Source organism: Falco punctatus (genome assembly GCF_963210335.1).
Source record: "Falco punctatus genome assembly, chromosome: 1".
In the NCBI taxonomy this organism is placed as follows: Eukaryota; Metazoa; Chordata; class Aves; order Falconiformes; family Falconidae; genus Falco; species Falco punctatus.
Window position 1 is genome coordinate 105,432,469 of NC_137580.1, and position 16,783 is coordinate 105,449,251.

The 16,783-nt window shown below is 42.1% G+C and overlaps 1 protein-coding gene across 7 annotated transcripts in view; it reads left to right on the plus strand.

Moving 5' to 3' along the window:
* The window catches only part of CUX1 (cut like homeobox 1), a 281,049-nt gene that overhangs the window by 215,828 nt on the left and 48,438 nt on the right, over positions 1 to 16,783 (plus strand). For 6 of the 7 annotated variants that reach the window (XM_080393233.1, XM_080393234.1, XM_080393235.1 and 3 more), the window contains one exon: positions 16,380 to 16,682. The exons of the other annotated variant lie outside the window; for it this stretch is intronic. In XM_080393233.1, the coding sequence (XP_080249359.1) occupies positions 16,380 to 16,682 (303 nt within the window). The remainder of the gene's footprint in view (positions 1 to 16,379; positions 16,683 to 16,783) is intronic. 7 annotated transcript variants of the gene reach the window in all.

Here is a 16,783-nt window from a genome sequence, read left to right on the forward strand (position 1 = left end):
ATTTTATACACTGCTGTTCATTAAAAGCATGCCATTGACTACTTGTTTGTAGCATCAATACTATGCAAGAGTAACTGTTACAGTTATAAACGCCTAAGACAGCGTGGAAAGTGCGAGTAATTAATTGTAACCATTTTAAGAGGAATTTGAAATCAGAGGAGCTGGGAAAAAGCTGCATTGTTATTGCTAATCATCATATTTATGACTAACTGTAATTATAAAAGATTGAAAGACAAGCCCATAGTATTAAAATCCGACCACCTTCTGGATTCCCATGAGGATCGCTGGTAGCTGAAAGTGATTTCCTTCAGGAAGTTCAGTTTTGCTGCTGTGATATTTTGCTCCCCTCCCACACTCCCAATCTCGTTTGTCAGTTCCTGCCCTTGAGCTAATATTTTGTGAGGCGACACATTGCTATCAGCTAATAAAATCATATTATTGATGATCGCCCTCCTTCTTTCCTTAAAGCAGACTTACAAATGAGAAAATGGGCTCGTGCCCTTTTCTTCCTCCTTTCCAGCGATAAAAAATAAAATTGTTGTACAAGACATCCTTTTCTTGGTGCTTTTCTCCGTATAAAGGGAAAAGGAAGGTTGTGCCACCACACAGAACAAAAGAGCAAAACCAGGTTATTTGAATAAGGAAGGGCAGTTTGGTAATTTTCTTTTATTAGCAGCTGTTCTGTAATTAAAAGCGCAGCAAACAGTTTGGAAAAGGTAATAATAATTATGCATTTGTGAAAGATCCTCCACTCCAGGGTAGGAAAAAAAAAAAAGACAGCTCCAATTTTCTGGTCTTCTGAGACATTTCCCAGGAAAATCAAGGCAGAAAAGGTTGCATACTTGTAATTTTAAAACAGAAATTAATCAGAACAATTTTGAAATGAGAAAAAGGTCTGGAGCCTTTTCCATGTAATATAATTGGTTTGGAACTTGTTGAATGCATGAAGGGAAAGAAGTGAAATTAAACTAATACATTCAGTGGCTCCTGAGTGCTTTGCCAAGAAGGTCTTCAGTGTACAGAGTGTCAACATGCATAGTAAAGTCTCCAACTTTTATTAGCTGTGAGTATTTTCATTACTGTTTGGCACTATTCTATCAAACTAGCAAGATTTTCTGGATTTCTGACCCAGTTAGTTACACTTCTAGATCATAGGGTTTTGATTAACACCTCATTCATGAAAATCTGTTCTTTTGTCTGGTGATTTTCCATTGTCACACGTGGACAGATGGACCCATCAGTCTTCTATATATGGGAACAAATGGATAAGCATTAGATAGATAGATAGATAGATAGATAGATAGATAGATAGCAAAGAGAAGCCAGGCTTGTGTTTCTTCTTTGAAAGCTGTACTTACAAATTTTGAAAACATGCAGTCCGTATCAAAATTACAGCCAAAGATATATATATCTCTGTATTTTCTGCCTGTGACCTTTCATCAAGGCTTTGGTGATCTTGTGCGAGTTTCAGTGAACATGTTTTACACAAAAATGGTGTGTGTACCCTAGGTGGTCAAAAATAGTATCACTGTGCCTTTTCTAACATTTTTTTCTGTGTATTTCCTTCCACCTAAATGCTCTAATGCCCTTGGGTAAATCTGCCTTTTTAATGATTTATGTGTCAAAAGCATGGACCAAATCACGTGGAAAAAAAAGTTGAATTAGTGTCACCCAACTGCATCAGCATTTTTTCGTGATGAATTTGGCCCTTATTTAGTTGCATTACTGATGATCAGAGCTGGGTTGGGTTTGGACAGTAGCCATGTGCCAGAAGAAGGTTTATGTGCTTGGATTTTTTTCTAAATACTTGCACTGTATATAGCTTCTATTAGTTTGTTTTATTTTGGGGTCTTGTGTCTTTACTGAGCATCTATATGACATTAAGACAGAGTTTCTTTTCTGGTGCTGTTGGTTTCATAGCTACTCCCAGGAAAGCCGGATTTTTATTCGCTTTTGTATTTATCCTCTGTGAAGGACATGTACTCTCTCTATACTACATTAAAGACTTGCAAATACTCAGTGGGAAAAAGACGTGCCTTTTTGGTATGTGTTTCTGTAAGGGTCGTCTTATGACCTAATGTGGAAATCTTCATTTGCCGATACAGCTGCGGGTGATCTCAGGGGATTTTGAATTTCCCTTTTGTTTGTCTTCCTTTCTGGGTATCATCCATCATTCCTAACCTCATGCTGCTTAGCAATAGTAACACTCATGGGAGTTGAAGAAAGGATTATAGCAGCATAAAATGGGGAGCTAATTAGAGCTTGTTTCAAAATCAGAATCTAGCTTGAGATAATTGCGTATTATCTGGTGATTTAAAAACCCAAGATCTACTGTATTTAGATCAACTAAAATATGCATAAAAGCTTTATTTTCCAAATAAAACATTTGTAACAACAGGGAGATTACTTCTTATCATCCCTTGGGAAAGAAAATCTAAGAAAAAAAATCAGAACGCAATCTATGGTTTACTGTAGTTGTGATATTAACAGACATATTGTGGAACGATGACAAACCCAGGTATCCATGGTGGTTTTATTTACGTAATACGTATTTCAGTAGTATTTTTCAGTACAGAAGCTGCTGAGCACAGCCAGGTAGTTAAGTGTGTACTGGGTGGATCATCCTGGTTACCTGATGACAGAAGGATGCTGTCACACTGACTGCTCTGGGAGGAACAAGGTGGGGGGAGAGTATATGTCAGGCTTGCAGTCCGTATTCCAGATTAGTGTCCTGATGCGCTTCTGGAAAGAGCTAGCTAGCCATATGGTGACAGTGGAGAAGCTCTTACCCCACCCCCCATTTCTCTGTGATTCATGATTCTTTCTTGCATTGTACTGTTTTGTTCTGGATGGGCAGAGCTGGCGGAGATGGTGCTCCAGAGCACAATAGGGATTAGCACACGGAGAGCTGAATCCTTAGTACCTTGAGATGACCCAAGGGATCAGTTCAGCGATGCTGACAGATCTTGCCAAATTTGAAGCTATTTTTTGTTGTTGAATCAAAGAGGAGAGGGAGACTGTTTTGCAGTCGTTTGCTGGCATTCCGGGTTAATAAAATTGTATGACATGAAATGTTTGTGGTGAACGTAGTCTATAAAAATGGAAGAGAAGGGAGGTCACGTGGGTTTTAATAGCTGAGTAGTTGGGCTGCTGGAGTTCCTTGCATGGATGGTTTATGTTTGCTGACGAGTTTTTGAGTCCTTGCATTTGGTGGAGAAGGTTGTCTCCTTTTGTGCTAGGTGCAAACACATTTGTCAAGTTTAGAGCTGAACAACTACATCAGCCAAGTAGTTACCTTCACGCTAACCCTGAAGCACAGCAGCACGTCTTGGTGAAGTTTCCACATTCTTTCTGTGTGGCTTGAGATTGCGGCTCTGAAGCAGTTGGCTGTGACTGTCTGGATTTCAAACCATAGGATATCAGTTGGCTCCTCATAAGGGCAGCTGTTGTAGTCTGTCTGTAATGTGTGTGATCATACTCTGTGCCATTTCCCTGACATTTGGACCATGAAAACCTTCCTGGCAGCCTTTCTGGTAGCAATAAAGCTGGGAGAATCGCTGTCAAGGCACCTCACTGGGACCTGGGAATGCAGCACGAAGTCAGTGCTTCAGGTTCAGGCTATCACTGGTAGCCATCATCTGGCGATTTCTGCCTCTTGCCTGGGTCTGTCCTCCCCAGGCTCTCTTGCGTGGCCGGAGTCCTTTGACCATCGGTGATGCTTTGCAAATAAGTCAGTATTTGTAAAGAAATTCCTGTCCTAGTTGTGTTCTTTTCTGTCCACTGAACCACCCAGGGATTAAACTCGCAGAAGATGACTCCATCCTCATTGTGGTCATAACTTTATTGTTATAAAAGTGCTAAAGTAAAATATATAATCATAGAGTGAACGCTGTTTTCTAGGCAGATATTCCTTGCGGCTGAATTACTGTGACAAAGCACCAACACACTTTTCATATTAATATGGCAAAGAGGAGACTCAGGCTGGATTCTAAAGACAAATGTAATTCACTCTGAAGTGTGGTTAGGAGTTCGTAGCATTTGTTTTGGAGAAGTTACCGAGTCAAGTTGCAGCTGCTTTATTTCTGTGGTTAATTTGGGAACGTGGGTCTATTCTGCTCACTCCCCTTTGGTGTGCAGGAAAAGATCTCCAAGCAAGGAGCTGCTGTGCAGCTCAGCAGTAGCATTTAGCCAGGTACGCTAATACCTCGTTCTCAAAGTCTTCATTTTTAAAAATTGAAATTAATTTATGAATATTTTTTTTTAAGCTGTACAGAAAAAGAAACTTTCCTGACCGTTATTGCTGCTACACTTCTCAGGTAGTCTGTAGGAATACCAGTTAGTATAGTAGCTGCTAAAAAGTGGATGTAGCTTGTGAGTAGTTGCTTTGACTGTAACTTCAGCATCAGTCTGAGCATGTAACTTTCTTGCACTCTTCAGGATTTGTTTAAAAGAAGCCATGGCCATTGAATATTAGAGCTCTGTAAACCTCACTGTTCATCATTTAATTACCAGTGTTTTCTCGTCCCTCCGCTTGCACGTTTGGAGATGAGCAGCCTCCTTTGGGGAGGGGGCCCACATTACCCCCCCTCCCTGCTTTCAGGCACGGGGGGCTTCTCCTGCCAGCTTCTAAGCACAGAAGAGCTGAGTGGAAAATGATGAGCTGATACATTAGAAAGCCAAATATAAAAATAACTGGAGCAGCACTGAAACACCAACGAGGCCGTCACAGTCATGCCACAGCACGGGAAGGCCAGGCAGCTCCAGGGGGGGTCAGGAGCCAGGGTGATGGCCAGGCTCTGTCCCCCATGGGCTGGCAGCTGCAGAAGGGGTTGGAAAGGTTCTTCTCCGAAGGGAACAGATATTTTTCTGTTGGTAATAGGAGGCTCTGGCAGCTGGTAGAAGCTGACGTTGGTCTTCTGGTTGCTTGTGGGAAAAGGAGGGGGCTGCAGGTCCAGCCCCCGTGGCCACGTGGCTACCACCGGTGGGATGGAGGTAGCCATCATGCCCTCGGCCATCCCCAGGCAACAGCCCAGCCGCTGCTCAGCAAATTACAAAATGCTCCTCCGCTGGATGAAAATTACCTGCTTTCAATTCAAAGAACAGATAATGGGCTATTTTCCTCCCAAAATACTGGCGAAAAGGTGCGCAGCACCGAACACACGGCTCGTTATTCCCGTCTGGTAATGGGGCTGGAGCTACGAGGCAGCTGCCTTCTCCACCAAGTAGCTCTGGAACAGGGAAATAAACAGCCTGTTAGACTCGAACAATGAAATCCTGTTCCGATCATAGAGGTATATATTACTTGATAGCAAATCATTCCCAAGAAGAAAAACCAGAAAATTACCAGAAAATTAACATCTTCAAAGTTACCTTGTAGCCTGTCCTTTGCGTTAGGGTGCCAGAAAAATGGATGAATTTGTCTTACCTAATTTGATGGGTATTGGAGGTTTTTAAATTTGCCAGCAGCCATCCAGAGAAACAGCAAATGAAAGAATCCAGTGATTATTTTAAACTTGATGAGAAACACAACTTGCATTGAAAACACAGCAAAGCAGATTTGAGATCAAATTTAAATAAAAGTGAAAATAGAGAAATCTCCAATTAAAAAGCCTAATGTAAGGAGAAAATATAATGACAACAAGAAATGTAAAACAGGCCTGAAGTACATGGCCCATATTTATACTTGTCAAAGATAGCGACTTAAAAGATACTTGTTCCTTTGGCTGTGTCTGTGATGCCCTATAGTGGGGTTGAAAAGGGTGATTGTTGCCCAGAATAATTCAGGCACTGTTTGAGACTATTTATTGGCAAAACATGAGCTTGCCAAAACACCCCCACGTTGCTGTCAGCGCTGGGGGTCTCTCGGACAAGACTGTCCCAGGACAAAAAGCTGCTTTGGAGAGGGACGTTGTCCTTGCGAGGTGTTCTCACCAGCTCTCCTCGCGGGTCGCCTGGCCCCGCTGCAGAGCTGGACCGAAACACTCTTCTCTGTCACGCGGCGTGAGATGTTCCCTTCTGGCGTCTTCTCCTGAGACATCCCCCTTTTCACTCTTGCTTGCTGAAGGAAGGCTGGGATGGATGCGGGGACAGGGGCTGCCCCCTCCGGCTCCTCTCTGCCTGGTCCGCAGGCACGAAGGAGGTGCGAGGGGGCTGCAGTGTAACTACAGTTGTCTTTTAGGTTTGTTTCTCTCTTTTACCCCTCTGGAACTTGGGTCCTAAAAATAGTGTGTGTTTGAACTGGCAGATGTTTCATTTGTCCTTTGCGAGAGGACCAAAATTAGCCTCTCATTTGGCACCTAAATAAAGCAACTTAACTGCCTTTATGCGAACTTTGCAATTACTGTCTATTGAAGTTGCAACATTTTGTTGTGTTTGATGGGGAAGGGTATTATGTAAGCAATACCAGCACCTAAAAAACCACCAGACCTTGAAGGAGAGAGGACGAGCAAGAATGAGCCCAACTGTTCAGTTTTGGGTTTTCGTTTGTTTTTTTTTTTAAACTTTTTCTGATGTGAGGCAGGTGGTCTTTCCCTAAAGAGGGTTTCATTTAAAAAAAAAAAAAAAAAAAAAAAAAAAGGAAAAGTAACTTGGAAATGCTGAGAGTGCTGTCTATTGTAAAGGTAAAAAAAAAAAATTCTAATAAAAGGACAGCAATGGTTTCTCTAATTTTCAGAGAAAAATCTGCACAGAACGCCTGAAGCTGGGTTAGCAGTGGGACTCCCCAGGGGCAACAGAAAGATGTTATAATCAATTACCACATCATAACACTGATGTATGATAATTACTGAGTGTTCCTCCTGAGATAGTGCAGCATTTGGCTGGGATGCAGCTCTTTCATGGTCCACTGCCTGATTAATATGCAAATAATAGGCTGATTGCATGATGAATGCAGAAAATGAGTTCGCTGATAACGTGAGCACCGAAGCGGGAAGATGATAAATTACTTTTACTGACTGTCCTACATTAAGTACCCTTTCTCAACAATTTTATCACAAATTAAGTAAAGCAGTATGGAGAGATTATGAGGATGTGTAAAATAATGTACCTTAATAGCTTTTATAATATTGTTGCGTACAATGTAAATGTCATTTTGTTTCAGTACTTTAGGCAGTACTCCTCCTGAAGAGGAGTGCGTTTAGTGTAGCAGTGTTCAGGGTCACTCCTCCTCGACTGCTTGCTTCTAAGAAGAGCAACCCACTGCGCTGCGGCTGTTAGATGGGATGCTCGGTTGGGGAAGGAAAGCAGTCATTAGCCTCCCGTCCATCCCCTATGGATCTTGCCCGTAGCAAATGAATGTCCACATTGTTTAGCGGGGGAGATATGTTTAAATGTGATGCACGGTGCACATATGTGTTCTGCTTCATGCTCTTGGCTGGAGTAGCCAAGAGGTTAAAATCTCGAAGGAGGATATAGAAATACCTTCACACCCAGGCTTACAACAGAGGACAGCAAACAATCATAAACGCATAACGTGTTAAAGTTAGTGTCTAATCACAAGGTCAGCAAGTCGACAAAGACACCATAAAGTGCAGCATAAAAGCTCTGACTCTATTTTCCAAAAGGTATTCTGCATGCATTTATTTTGATTATACTAAAAATATAACGATGTAGGGTTGTGGCATCTTGATTGATTGCTTTCATGACATATTTGTTTTAATATTCAGAAAGTCCTTAATAAAGCTTCTGCACACAAGCTGTTTTAATAATAAGGTTATTGAAAATATTTTCCAGCAGTTATTTCTAAATGTCGACTTCTGACTAAGTTACAGAAACAGACAAATCTGAATGTTAAATAAAGGTTAGCAGAGTAGAGCAGTGTCTTTGAAAGCAGCCATGATTTTGCCATTAATCATCTAATTTGATTTCTTTTTTAGAAAGAGTTTTTTAATTGCTTAAAGGTGATACATAAAAACAAAAAATTACCATTCAGCACTCTTCGATGCAGAGACCCAACTTTGGGCTCCAGAAGCCGTGGGTGAGCAGGGGGGCGTTAGAGGAGATTCTCCCTGTGTGCTTGCTGTGTTGTGTACCTGTTCCATAGACATCGCTGTTGGGCAGCGAGCCTGGACAAGGATTTGGGGCTGTTGGCCTGACCTGAGCATCGCTCTGATGTTTCCCATTGTGTGTCTACATCCAGCTAAAAAAATTCTCAAGTACCTATTTCCCGCCCGCCCCCCCCCCCCCCCTTCATTTGTTGTAAAATAGCACTTTAAAAATATGGCTATATAGAGGCCTCATGCTTCCCTGTCAGCCATGTAAAAAATTTTCCTTAATGCTTCTATTTGAGAGTTTTATCAGGTGGTGCAGTTGTGTTGGGGGTTGGTGCGTCCATTTTGAAGTCCAGTAGATCCCAGTGCAACTTCTCATTTGAATCGTTTAATTCCAGTTGTGTCTTTCCGCACAAGGTTCTGGACATCCTAGGTGTTCAGACTGCCCTTTGTAGCATTCCATACCCCGCATCCGAGCCCACCCATGCCACAGCAGAGCACCAAGTACCAGAGTCCCCCTCACTCAGAAGGAGCTGGATGGTTTGAGTTTACCCAGCTTTACGGCTGTCCCGCTCTCTGATGTTGCGGAGCCGTTCCTCCTGTCCGAGTACCTGGATTTTGCCTCCGTCCGTCCAGGCGCGGCGTGGTGCCTAGGTTGTGCAGAACAGAATTTTCCAGCTCTTGAGGCATGTGGCATCAGTGGGGTACAACACACGGCTCGGAGAGCGCTCGGGCGCTCGCTGGCACAAGTGCTCGAGAGCTGGGTCTGAAGGGCTGCACGTGTTCGCCAGCCAGGACGTTCGGGGACACCTTCCTGCAGCAGCCGGAGAAAGAGGGGTGAGACCCAAGTGACGGCACTGACCTACTCCACGTGGCAAAGGCTTTGTAAGAGGCAGGCAGAGGGAGGAAAATCTGACCCATCGAGGCTGTGAGCCGAGCAGGACGGTCCCCTGCCCTAATTCCTCACTGCAGATTTGGTTCCCCCAGCTCCGTGGGGCAGCACGATTGTGGTTCAGTGTCAGGCGAAAAATGGAAGTAAAGGCTAGAGCTAGGGCAGGAGTACCTTAAACTGGTATGGTGCCAGTTCGTGGCTGTGAGAAGTCGCAGGTTTGGGCACAATAGTGGGATTTCCAAGACTGTCTGAGGCGTTTGTGGTTGTGTATTCATTGAAAGGAGAATTGGTTGCCCAACTTCTCTGAGTACTTTTAAATGCCCAGCTGTAAATCTCTCTTCATGAGTCTGTCGCAAGTTCCCATCTTACTTGCTCTATTCTGAACTTCTCTGATTTCTCCAGCTCCTTCTGGTTTCTAGAATGGCTCAAACCCACATTTTTTTAATACAAGCGCAAAGCTAACGTAATTACTGAAAATGCAACACAAAATTGTGGCAATACCTTGTAATCCTTTAACAATACTCAGAAGCAGTTTTTTCGAGTACTTCGAACATTTACCCTGATCATTCAGATAGTTTTGTGTCCTCCTGTCACTTGACATATACTCATATGCAGAATGGGTATATGTATATACTTTTTTTTTAGTATTGCCCCAGTAATTTCAGAGTTAATCAGAGCTGGTTTCCTCCCCTTTCAGTGCAGACGCGCATACATCTGCACACTTTCCTAAAGGGGTTTTCTTTTGATCCCTCCCCTCATCCACATAAAATTTCCCTCTGAGCCAAGACCCAAAATAACATTTTCCCCAAAGTTATAACATTTGTCAAATAAACAAACAACCAAAATCTCCACGGTCATAGTGGGAATCTATAATCGGAACTATAGCGAGTGCTTGCAACTATAACTGCATGTACTGATGTACTTTACATCGTTATATATGCACACTGTAGGGAGGTTTGTATACTCCCTACATATAACTGTGGGAGTTTATAACCGTAGGGAGGATCACATTTTCATAAACCACATTAATTTGCAAATTGTGAATAGGCAAGGTTCACTCACTTAAAGCAGATCCACCGAAACCACTACCTGGGAGAAAGCGCTCCGCTTTCACGTGTCATTTCTTTTAATTAGTCAGAAGAGGGATGTATTGCAGTGCTGTTCCGCAAACGCTGATCAGATTTATTACATAGTTCGCACTTGCACCGCACCACTGTTAGCGAGGAGAGTTGCTATGGTGCTTCAGAAAATCCTGCAAAGACAGCCATTGCTGAACGTAAAATCAGATAGAAGGTCAAGAGAACAAAATCCCTCCCTGAAATTTTCAGACCTTGGGAAACAGAATAACGCGCTTGTCCTGCGGATGCTTCGGTTGATCGGCTGTGTGATCAGGTCCTGCTTCTCAGGGCAACACACACACTGGTTTTTGGTCTGGGAATTGGACAGAATGGGCAGCCTCATCATCAGGGGAAACCAGAAACTAATCCAGTCCCAGTGTGAGCCACTTTGGTCTCAGGCAGCCTGCCAGGTCTGTTGTTGTCCATTAACTCATCTGCACGAGGAGGTAAACGCAGGCCCTGAAGTAGCAAATGCTCTTTTAAGAGGTTGCCGAGAAATCTCCTGTCCGCATTTGTCTGCTTTCGTCTTCCCCTCTAATTTGCTGTAAAGGGAATGAGCGGAGCGTGGGATGCTTCGTTGCCTCCCTGCTCCGCTGTGCACAGGACGTGGCGATTCTCACTGCTCCTCGATCAGGAATTTTGAATTTGACTAGTTTGGCATAAACCTGAAGCCCGAGTTTTGGACATTACGAAAAGTGGTGCATCAAACCAAGCGCCAGTTAAATCATGTTTGGGTTCTTGTCGGAATGTCACAGAGTACCCTGTCATTTTGTTTTAGCAACTTGTCCTTCCAAATGCGCAGTTCGCCTTATGGCATGCCAGCAGTAAAAATGTCACTTACAATAATTACTTTTTGGTGAAAATGCTTGCTGACTTCCTACCTTCAAGCTGTTTTTTACACAGTGGGGAGATAATAAGAAATGACTTTATCCTGACTGCTCAAATGAACACTAAATGGAATTTAGGTTATTATTACTGCAGATAGAGGACTGTGTATTGAAATTTAAATAGTGGATCAGATAAACTACAGAGATTTGTGTCTGAAAATTATAGTGGATCTGCTTTTTCAATCCACTTCGCTCTGAAACTTAAGGCAGCTGTTGCCTGCCTGCTGTCTTTAGAATATAATATTTTTCATAATCCTTTTAGAGGCCCCTGAATACCTCCTGCGATTTGCATGGTCTTCCCCAACTTTGCCATTTTCGTACCTTGTTCCCCACGAGCCCTTTTGCCGTTGATTAGCTAAGTTTGTGTTAGCAACAACACTTGGACAGTTTATTCTCCCAGCGATTCCCAAGCTGCAAAAGCGCAGGGTGCTCTTTATAACCGGGTGAGTACGCGGGGAGGAGAGGCTCGGAGCGTTCAGCTTGTGTGGTGTGCTTGCAAATTCAGATGCTCTCGGTGAACTCTTTGCTCTGAACTTTTGCTGTCCAAGTGGCTGTAAAGTCAGTGCACTGCTGTAGGAGTTGCGGCAGGGTCTGAGCAAAAGTGGCAAACCTGCAGCTCTCAAAAGGCGTACAAGAAGTTCCACCGGAGGAACGTGCCTGTGCTGGCAGACAGCAGCGGGATGCCTCTGGGACTGATGAAACTGTATCCATGTCTCCACACTGCTCCGTCATCTAGATACCTCTGTTGAGGGGGATGCATCCGGGACTGCTGTCAGGTCACGTAGACGTCTGCGATTTTCTGGGGAGGTTGTAACAGGCATCACCTGCAAGTCTTTACATCTGAGGTGTCCTGAGCAGCTTCAGAAGGAGCATCCCACCCAAGTGTGCTGTGGATCTGAGCTGTACTGCTGCTTTGGTAGGGAGGACCGTGTTGGATTTCTTCCTGCAGTCGGAAGAGTTCCTGTGCATCACAAAAATGGTCCTTCTTGACCAGTGCCCTGCAGTTTTGCAGAATATAATTAAATGTCGCTGACCAACGAGTTGGTGCAGCTGAGTGATGATACTGAGTGCTGCAGGAGGGGAGCCCTGTGCAGCCTATGGTTCATTACACCCTATAGGGATTTCGTTATGTCACGATAGCTGAACATGATCAGACCTCGTAGAGGAATGTGTCAGCCTGATACTGTGTTGAGGGAGGTGTTTTCAGGTAATTTGCAAGCCACCGGTGGGATAATTATAGTCCAAAATCTTCTACAGACAGTGTTCAAGCAATTTGGGACCCAGGATCCAGTACTGGGGACCTGACCCCAGCTTGAGGGTGGGGAGTCTTGTAGCTGGAGAAGAATAAGAAAAACTAATTTTAAGTTCAGGAAAACTGACGTAACCAATGAGTAGAGACTGGAACTCCGTTTCCAACATCGCCAAGCTGTGGTGATGGTTTGGGGTTTTGTTGTAGTAAGATGGTCATTCAAGCAGCAAATTCTATATTGGGAAAATAGTATTTTAAAAGAAGACAGAAGCTATTTGTGTAGTGTTGACTCTGTTCCCATTTGTTTATGTATCTTCATATTAGATTATGCATCCCTCTCTAATACTGTAGTAGGAAAAAAACCCACAACTGAAGAATTTCCTGACTTAAGAATAAGGACCATGCGTGCTGCCAGGACTGACACGTTCCCAAGTACGGTGCTCTGGCGTTCGCAAGCTGCATCACGTGTATTTGTCTTTATGAAGACATATTTGCCTTGAAAGACTTGAATGCTCACCTTCACTGTGTGGTCATAGCTCTCTCCTAGCTGTTTTCATCAGCTGTGAAATACTCATTCAGTTGTCTTCGTGTTTTAGCTATGAATGGAGGCCAATTGCACTTGCCAAATATTTCAGATTGCTGGCCCATTTACGCAAGCATCACTTCCTAGTACTTGATTTGCATTTTATTATTATTTTCTGCACTGCATATTTGAAAGTGCTTTTAAAAATTGGTGGGAAGTGCCTAACTTCCATATACCCTAGACATATATTTTGAAGTAATAATGTAAAAAGTGCATGGTAGAGCCTCTGCCCTTTTGTGACTCCATTATACTTGCAGCTTTAGAAGATTTGGATCACTTAAATGCATTTATGGTGTTATTTGAATCTTTAATGACTTTTTTCAACATCAACCTGTAATTATGCAAAAGTTACACCAGTTTCCCGATCATTTAAAATTGCCATGTTGAACTAGGATTTCATCACATGCTTGGGACCTGTTGGACACTCATCTTTCCAGCAAATTTCGTTTGGGAAGACCCTGTTTCTCCCATCCTCTATAAAGCACAGGCCATGGCTGATGTCTTTGGCTACCTGAGATTCAAAAAGATGCCAGGTTCTGTAGTGACCTCGTTCCTGGTGTCACTCTTCACCTCTCCAGCTCTTTACTTCTAGCCCCTTATTTTTGAAGCTTTGGGGCTTTTGCTTCAGGTTTCAAACTGGATACAGGCTGTTGGAAAGCAAAATGCAGCACCCCTCTGATATAGCAAAGTTTTTCTGGAGTTTATCAAAATAACTTCATCAATAAATGGTGGCTGTGGGGTTCACAGCTTGTACATCCTACCATAATGCAGTTTTACGTTTATATTGACAAAGTGATCTCTTCCTCACTAAATACAAATGTGTAAACATTCGGTGAACATCACCTATTCACTTATAAGAAACTGGATCGCTCTTACGTTAGTGCTATTCTCTGGCACAGTCTGGGGTTAAAAAAGCATAACACGTTTTAAAGAAACAAGCTTTCAATGTACTGTTTTCATTGGAAATGTTCAATTGCTACTTTGGAAATCTTAATATGTATTTTTCAGATGGCCTGAATTTGTTTCTTTGTCCTGTGAGGAACTTGAAAGAAATGAATACAGACAAATTATTTCATAAAACATGCGAAATGGCTGTGGATTGACAGTTAAATCTGTAATAGTGAATACATTCAATTTTCCCCTTTGTTCTGTCAGCAGTCACTTGTACTCTAAATGTCTATTTAATTTTTTAAGTAGATTAACAGGAAATGTTTGCATTATTTCATTATTGAGTTTACTTTTCCAAATAATGGATCTTTTCCTTAAATATTTATGTGATATTGAAAATGTTTTTTGCATAAGGGAAAAATGCTAAAAATGAACGGGGAACATATTTGGAGTTATTTGTAGTGTATGCGCATAATGCCTCATCTGAAATCGCTGTACATTTCCCTTTCGCTGGGGGAAAAGCAAGCAGTTTGTCATCTGTACTGCCTTCCAAAATTAGGTGCAGATAATCCTACCTTTTTGAGTAAATAAGCAGCAGATTGGCCTTAAAAATGAAATTCAAGTAAGCTCTTGATATGCGATATAAAAAATAAATAAGCTAATGTGCAAGCAACATAGAGCATTGCAGTGATAGATGATAATATAGATTACCTTTGTTGTTTACATAATTAGGCTGGGCAGGGAGAGGAGAGGGAGAAAGAAGCATTAGTAAATGCTTTTGTTTAGTCCTGTGTGGTTGGGGTTGGGGTTTTTTTTATGATTTTTTTTATTTTTTCTGCGCTCCCTGTGCATGTGGTTTGCAGTGCACGGATGAGGAATTGTATAGGAAATTTGCAGCTGCTCTAGTTATTCAGTAAGATTTGTATAAGCTGGCACAAGGGACAAAATTAGAGGGAACTTGAACGAGTGCCGTGCAGTTTATTAGCTAGGCAGCCATAATTTTGACCTTGCTGTGGGTTAAAGGACACAGACCTGAGAAGAAATCTGTTTATCATGTAGGGAATCCATGCCATCCCTGACAGTGTACAGTGAACAAGATGGATGATCTGCCAAATTGGTCCCTCGCATGGGTGAATCAGGGCAAATTTACAGTACAATTCCTGTGCTGCTCCTGATATAAAAATAACATTTGCTGGGTTTTATATTCAGTTGTACGATGACCTAGGGTGAACGGAGAAAAGAAATAAGATTTGTAAGATCCCTATTACCTTAAAGATTTATATGCACCTTGCTTTCCTTTTATGTCTGCCTCTTTTGCATCTCTCATAAAGCTCTAAGGGAAAAGTCCAGTTGCTTGGTTTGAGACAGCAACTTTATGTGAGTATGTCAGGGAACCTCTCTTAAATGCAGCATCAGGAAAGCTGTTTCCTTGAACAACACAATTAGACCGTGCACCCTGCTTCGTTTGAACCCTGCTTTTACTTCGGTAGTATTTTCCTTTGGTATTTGGGATGTTCCCATGCTACACAAGCTGGGCGTTCTGTAATGCTTTGACAATATTCTGGCTAACAAAGAGACCTGAAAAATAGTGACATTTGCTGTTAGCCATCGCCATGGTGGTGACAGGACCTGATGCTGCAGAATGAACCGCTCTCATAGTAGTGTTGCAGCGCCCAGGAGAACACAATTCTGTTAGAGGGACTAAGTTTTTGATGTAGACTCATCCTTGTACGATGGAGAGCATTGTAAGCTTCCTCCAGAGATCTCAAGGCAAATCCACTGATGGATGAATCTGAGATACGTGCGATTAACCATGTCAAGTAATGAGATGTGAGACGGCAAGGAGGAAGAAGCAGTCGCAAAAAAACAGGAAGGAACTGTGAATGAAGGAATCACGTGCTCTTTATCTTTCCAAGGGAGTTACTCTTTTAAACCCCATTGTCTACATGTCTTTAACACCGTTTAGACTTTACCGTTAGATGTCTGGATTGTCAGCATCAGTTCAGTTGGTACATTTCATTAGAGATAAATGTGAATTTATTAGGGGAGACCAACATTTTGTACAGAACGTAATGTTGTTGGCAAATTAAGAGATTCAGAAAGCTTTCTTTTAAACAAGGTGTCACGATAACAGGTTTGGGTGTCTCTTCATCCACTAGCTATCTTTATGTTGGATTCTCAAACACATTAATTAAAACAACTTAATTGCAAACTGTACTTTAATCTTGTTACTTCTGGGCGAAGAGAAGTGCGAAAATGTGATGCAAGTGGTAAGAAATAAAATGGAATCAATAACACTCTCAAAATATAAAGTTGTATCAGTTGTAGAAAATCCCTCATTGACACTACAAAGCAGTAGCTGAGTGAGTTTCCTACAAGTCACAGAAGGAGGCTTAAACCAGTCTGTAACGGTACATTTAAAAGCATCTGCATACAAAAATGTTGCAGAAAGCAAAACTGAGAGATTTCCTGACCAAGGAAGTTTCTTGCAAACTTACAGACTATTCACTTCATTTTTTTTCCTGATTTTTATTTCTATTTGTACATCTTGTCTTTATAAAAAAGCAGAGATGACTCAAGATAAAATTAGAAAATAATTTTGTTTTTAAAAAGAGGCGTTTTAGTTAGCGAGTCATAACAAGTAGCATTTTGCATACTTAGGCATTTCTTTAAGTAGGTAGAATATAAATGAGAAGGAAAGTTAAATATCCTGCAATCAAAACATTACAATTATGCTAAAGTGGGGACTTCTTTCTTTTTTTTTTTAATTACAGAAAGCACTCCAAAGACTTCTGCCAGTTGCAGTCCCGCTCCTGAGTCTCCAATGAGTTCCAGTGAATCAGTGAAAAGCCTGACTGAATTGGTGCAGCAACCCTGTCCCACTATAGAGACAAGTAAGGATGGCAAATCCCAAGAATCTAATGAGCCACCTGCTTCTGAATCCCAGTCTACAACACCTTTGCCGCTGTCGGGCCACTCGGCGCTCAGCATTCAAGAACTGGTTGCGATGTCCCCTGAGCTGGATACGTATGGCATTACAAAGAGGGTCAAAGAAGTGCTAACGGACAACAATCTTGGTAAATCCCTTTATTTTCATTTCTTGACTGAAATAAAATGGAAGCGTTCATGCTTTTATTTTTAAGCTATATTTCAGTAGATGTTTACAAGAATACTTGGG